This window comes from Ambystoma mexicanum, chromosome 3p (assembly GCF_040938575.1).
Source record: "Ambystoma mexicanum isolate Mex_15411 chromosome 3p, UKY_AmexF1_1, whole genome shotgun sequence".
Classification (NCBI taxonomy): domain Eukaryota; kingdom Metazoa; phylum Chordata; class Amphibia; order Caudata; family Ambystomatidae; genus Ambystoma; species Ambystoma mexicanum.
In genome coordinates this window covers 60,794,293-60,798,607 of record NC_090925.1, presented here as the reverse complement: position 1 = coordinate 60,798,607, position 4,315 = coordinate 60,794,293, and the positions used below count along the sequence as shown (strand labels likewise).

The following is a 4,315-nucleotide window of genomic DNA, read 5'->3' as shown; positions in this document are numbered from 1 at the left end:
TTGCAGGAAGTTATATGTATGTTCAGGGTTTGGGGGTGTTTGACTGTCTGAGAATTGATCGCGGCAGACTGTTCGAAAAAAAAAAAGCCTGCATGTGATCACTTCTCAGATGATCAAATGCGCTCACACCAACCCACCCCCTGTTAGGAAAGATTTCATGATTGCAGGTAATTTTCCTTCCATGTGGCAACCCCCAAACTTTTTACTGTTGTTTTACACCCTGATCTAGACTTTGCCGGAGAAGCGCAGCCTTCCGCCGCACTCCTCTGGGCTTTAGCTCCATTCTTACAGGGAAACTGACATGCCCTTAAAACAGTCAGTACCGGATGACTTTGTTTCCCTTAGTCCTTTCCTCATGTTGCAGCTTTTGAGCAACATGAAACAAGAGTGCACCGTAACTTACATTACCGCGCTCTTGGGTCTCTAGTCATTCCAATGGCCCTAGAAACTCTTGCTGGACTTATCATGAATTGTGCAAGTGTGTCACGGACGGGACTGGTGGCAGCTATCGTTTCTTTGTGTTTTAAACCCCTTTTTGCCATGTTATCCACGCTTCCCGCGTTTGGCCCAAATGGGAGGCCTGGCCTCCAAAATGGCCATGCCACGAGGTTCTTTGTCCTGTCCGCTGACCGTCTTGCCCCTTCACCTTCCCCCAGGTCGAGCCAACCCGGGGCAGTCCTTATTTGGTCATGCAATTTCCCGTGAAACACAACGCTTTCGCGGGCTTATGCATGCCTTGTGTGTGCCTTCAGGATGTGGGCTGGGATGTCTGCTCCCAATACACATCCTGGGTGCCAGAGAGTCTAGAGTGTCTTGAATGCCTGGGACCACCGTGGTCCGTGATAGGTCCACGTATGGTGTGAGTGTTTTGTGAGCAGATCTCCCATTGGGTCCTCTCCGTTTTGGCGCGAAGGGAACTCTGGATAAGAGGAGGCTGGAAACAACACTACCATGTCGATCTCCTGAGTTCTCACGAACAAAGGATAAGGAGCCAAGTATCCTGCAACTAAGAAGCTGAGTCGAGGAATCGCTGGTGACCTGCTGAAGGGTTGGCACCCTGCACTGCTGTCGTCCTGTGAGACCCCTCTGCCTCTGATCGAACGAGAAGGCCTGTACTGGCGCTTCGACACTTTAGAATAGTGGGAACAACCATTCTCGGCATCTTCACCAAATCCTGTACGTAAGCCTTCGGAAGCGTCCCTGGGCCATCCTGTGGATTGACCAGCCTACTCGGGAACCTTGCTCTGTAACCTCCGTCTGGCTTACTGCTAATCCTCGGTATTCTCACAAGATTTGTACACTTGGCCTTCCCAGGTCTGAAGTGAGACGTGTGCTTAGGGACCGGAATACACGCGGTTGCCGAGTTGCCCTGCTGTGGTAACAAACCTGTGCATGTTCGCTACATCTGGGACACCCTCGACCCTGACTCCTGCTGTCGTGGAATCTACACAGCCTTGAGAGGTTCCTCTGATCGCATCTAAACCTGCCAGTACCGAAACTGAACCGGAGAAGCCTGGGTTTGCCTGCATCGGGGACCGGTGAGTAGTTAATACCCTAACTGGTCGCCCTCCCGCAGGAGTCTGTGGCTCTCCAGCGCTGTCATAAACAGCAACCCTTTTCCGCACTCGCGCCCTGCTTCTGCCCACAAGTGGAGGCCGCGCTTGAGTTGCGGGGAGCTGTTCATTATCGTTTTGTTCACCTCTCTGAACTGCCTGATCTCCCTGAAGAGACTCTCCTTTGCCCGTTGGCACCCGCGTGTGCAGGTACCTTTGAGCACAAGGCTCCACTCTTCGTAGGGCTCGGACTTCCTTCTAGTTAGGTGGCCTCTGATATCGAACTGGGTCTAAAGATTACTTGCACTACCTGTTTCCCTCCCCATCTAGGTGGTATGCATATTTCGTGCTTCTAACTCTTTAGACCCCTTGGTCTTGTATATATATCGTATTGCTTGTGATGTGTTGGTTTATTGGAGTTTTACGGTGATTCTTTACTATGGTCGATGTGACAAAGGCCTTGTAATAAATGTGTCTATATTTTTAATATAACACCTGTCTGGAGTAATTTGTAAGCGTCCTTACTTTGTGTGTTCATTGCAGGCTTTCAGTCACCCTCACCCCTCTTGAGACCTAGTCTTGACCGCCGCCATCACTACCCTGATTGGTCTGGCTTGTCCAGAGGTTACCCTGTTCCAAGAAACTAGGCTGGCCTTCTGAACCGCTGCCCCTCCAGGACAGAGTTCAGAAATCCATCTTAACACTCCCTCACCCATCATCTCCCTTCCCTACTTACCTCTTTGTTTGCTACCTCGTCCACTTCAACCCTGCAGCGTCAGATCCTTCCCTCTAACACAGGTCGGATACGACGGTGAAGGGTCCCTATTTCTTCCTTTTTCTAAATGTTGTCAGTCCCTGCGGCCGATATTGAGGAAGCCCCTCAATTTCTAGGTTGATGATGCAGAAGGAGAGGCAGGCAGTGGATTAGATGATGGGCAGCTAGGTCTCAGGTGTGCAGCCACAAAAGGTCACAGTGACATGAACAAGGTAAGTTGGATAAAGGGAAAGAGGCTTGTGGTTATACTGAAAGAGGAAGGCAAGAAGGAGGAGACACTGAGGCTTCCTCCAGCTGGATGAAGGAACAGGAGCCTTCCTACTTCTGGAGTGAGAACAGGCCTTGATTGGGAGCCTGTATCCCACTGCTCATTATTGTCAGGCACCCACACCCTATGTGCCAATGTTCATTATCTCAAGTCCTTAATTATTTTAATCACAGTCCATTTCACATGAATATGTGTTGATAGTCCTTATTGCAAAAAATACTACAAATAGAAAATAAAATAAATTACTTCTAATACACTGCTACAGCTCAAAAACGATTGTGCTAGGCTGACATGATTGTGCAGACTAGTTTGTAAAGGTGTGTAATGTATTCATTTCACATTCCCCACTTTCTTTCATTTCAGGCTTGAGTCAAATTTCGAGGAAGACGTTTCGTGGAATAAATGGAGATAGAAAATCAGACCCACTTTACATACTTCATTATTGTGGGTTTCTCAGAGTCCACAGAGATGAAAGTTCCTCTTTTGGGTGCATTTTTGATGATCTATCTGGTGGCTTTGCTTGGAAATCTTCTCATTATAGCAGTGGTATACTCCGACCCGCGCCTGCACACGTCCATGTATTTCTTCCTCACAAACCTAGCACTTATAGACGTTACTTCAACTTCGATCACTTTGCCAAAAATGTTGACCACCTTCATGTCAGAAGGATCTTACATCTCCCTCCCTGTGTGTTTTCTACAGATGTACTGTTTGATCTGCATGCTGGGTACGGAATTCAACCTCCTCACTGTAATGGCTTATGACCGTTACGTCGCCATCTGCAATCCCTTACGCTACGCAGTCATCATGAATAAGGATGCTTGTATCAAATTGGCTTTGGCAACATGGATGGTTGGTCTTCTGGAGCCGATTCCACACACTGTGCTAGTATCAAGGCTGTCTTTTTGTAAGTCCCAACACATCAACCACTTTTTCTGTGACATGACAGCTCTGCTCAAGATTACATGTAGCAAGACAAGAACCATTGAGAGCATGACTTATATTTTTGGGGTTCCCTTGGGCATAGGAACATGTGTCGTAGTCTTTACATCTTACATAAACATCATCTCAGCCATCCTGAAAATCCAGTCTTCTCAGGGGAGACAAAAGGCCTTCTCTACATGTGCTTCCCACCTTGCAGTAGTGATTCTTTTCTCTAGCGCCATCTGTATTATGTACATGAGACCCAACACAAGGTATTCCGAGAACCAGGACAAAATATTATCATTGTTATACATTGTGGTTACGCCTGTGCTCAACCCCTTCATTTACAGTCTAAAAAATAAAGAGTTTCGAAAGGCCCTCCTAAAACACAGAAAAAGTAGAAAAACAATCTGACCTGGATTAGAATCTATCAAAGACCCAGTTTGTATAAGATACATTTGTTAATTCATGTGGGCACCACCAATCTAATAACTCCATTATACAGTCCCATCCCACAACTTTATGCAGGAGATGTCACCATGAGACATCAGATATACTGGACATTGGCTTATTTACCCACTTAAACTTGGACTGCCTGTGACAATCTCTCAATATAATAAACGCATTCAGAAACACAACAGAACAATCATTAATATTTCTAACAATTCTAATCCTAAATAATACCAGGCCTCCTCTTAAAGCACTCAGTTCTGTGTCCATAATGCTTCGTGTCAGAGGTTTCAAAGCTCTTTTCAGTTCACCTTTGCATCAAATCAGAAGCTGTCAATAGGTAAT

General features: G+C 46.6%; 1 protein-coding gene across 1 annotated transcript; it reads left to right on the top strand.

Annotated features, from left to right (window-relative positions):
- Positions 1 to 2,998: 2,998 nt before the first annotated feature.
- LOC138579750 (olfactory receptor 5V1-like) lies at positions 2,999 to 3,934 on the top strand. Its single transcript, XM_069649983.1, has one exon. The coding sequence runs from the start codon at positions 2,999 to 3,001 to the stop codon at positions 3,932 to 3,934; it is 936 nt and encodes a 311-aa protein (XP_069506084.1).
- Positions 3,935 to 4,315: the final 381 nt, after the last annotated feature.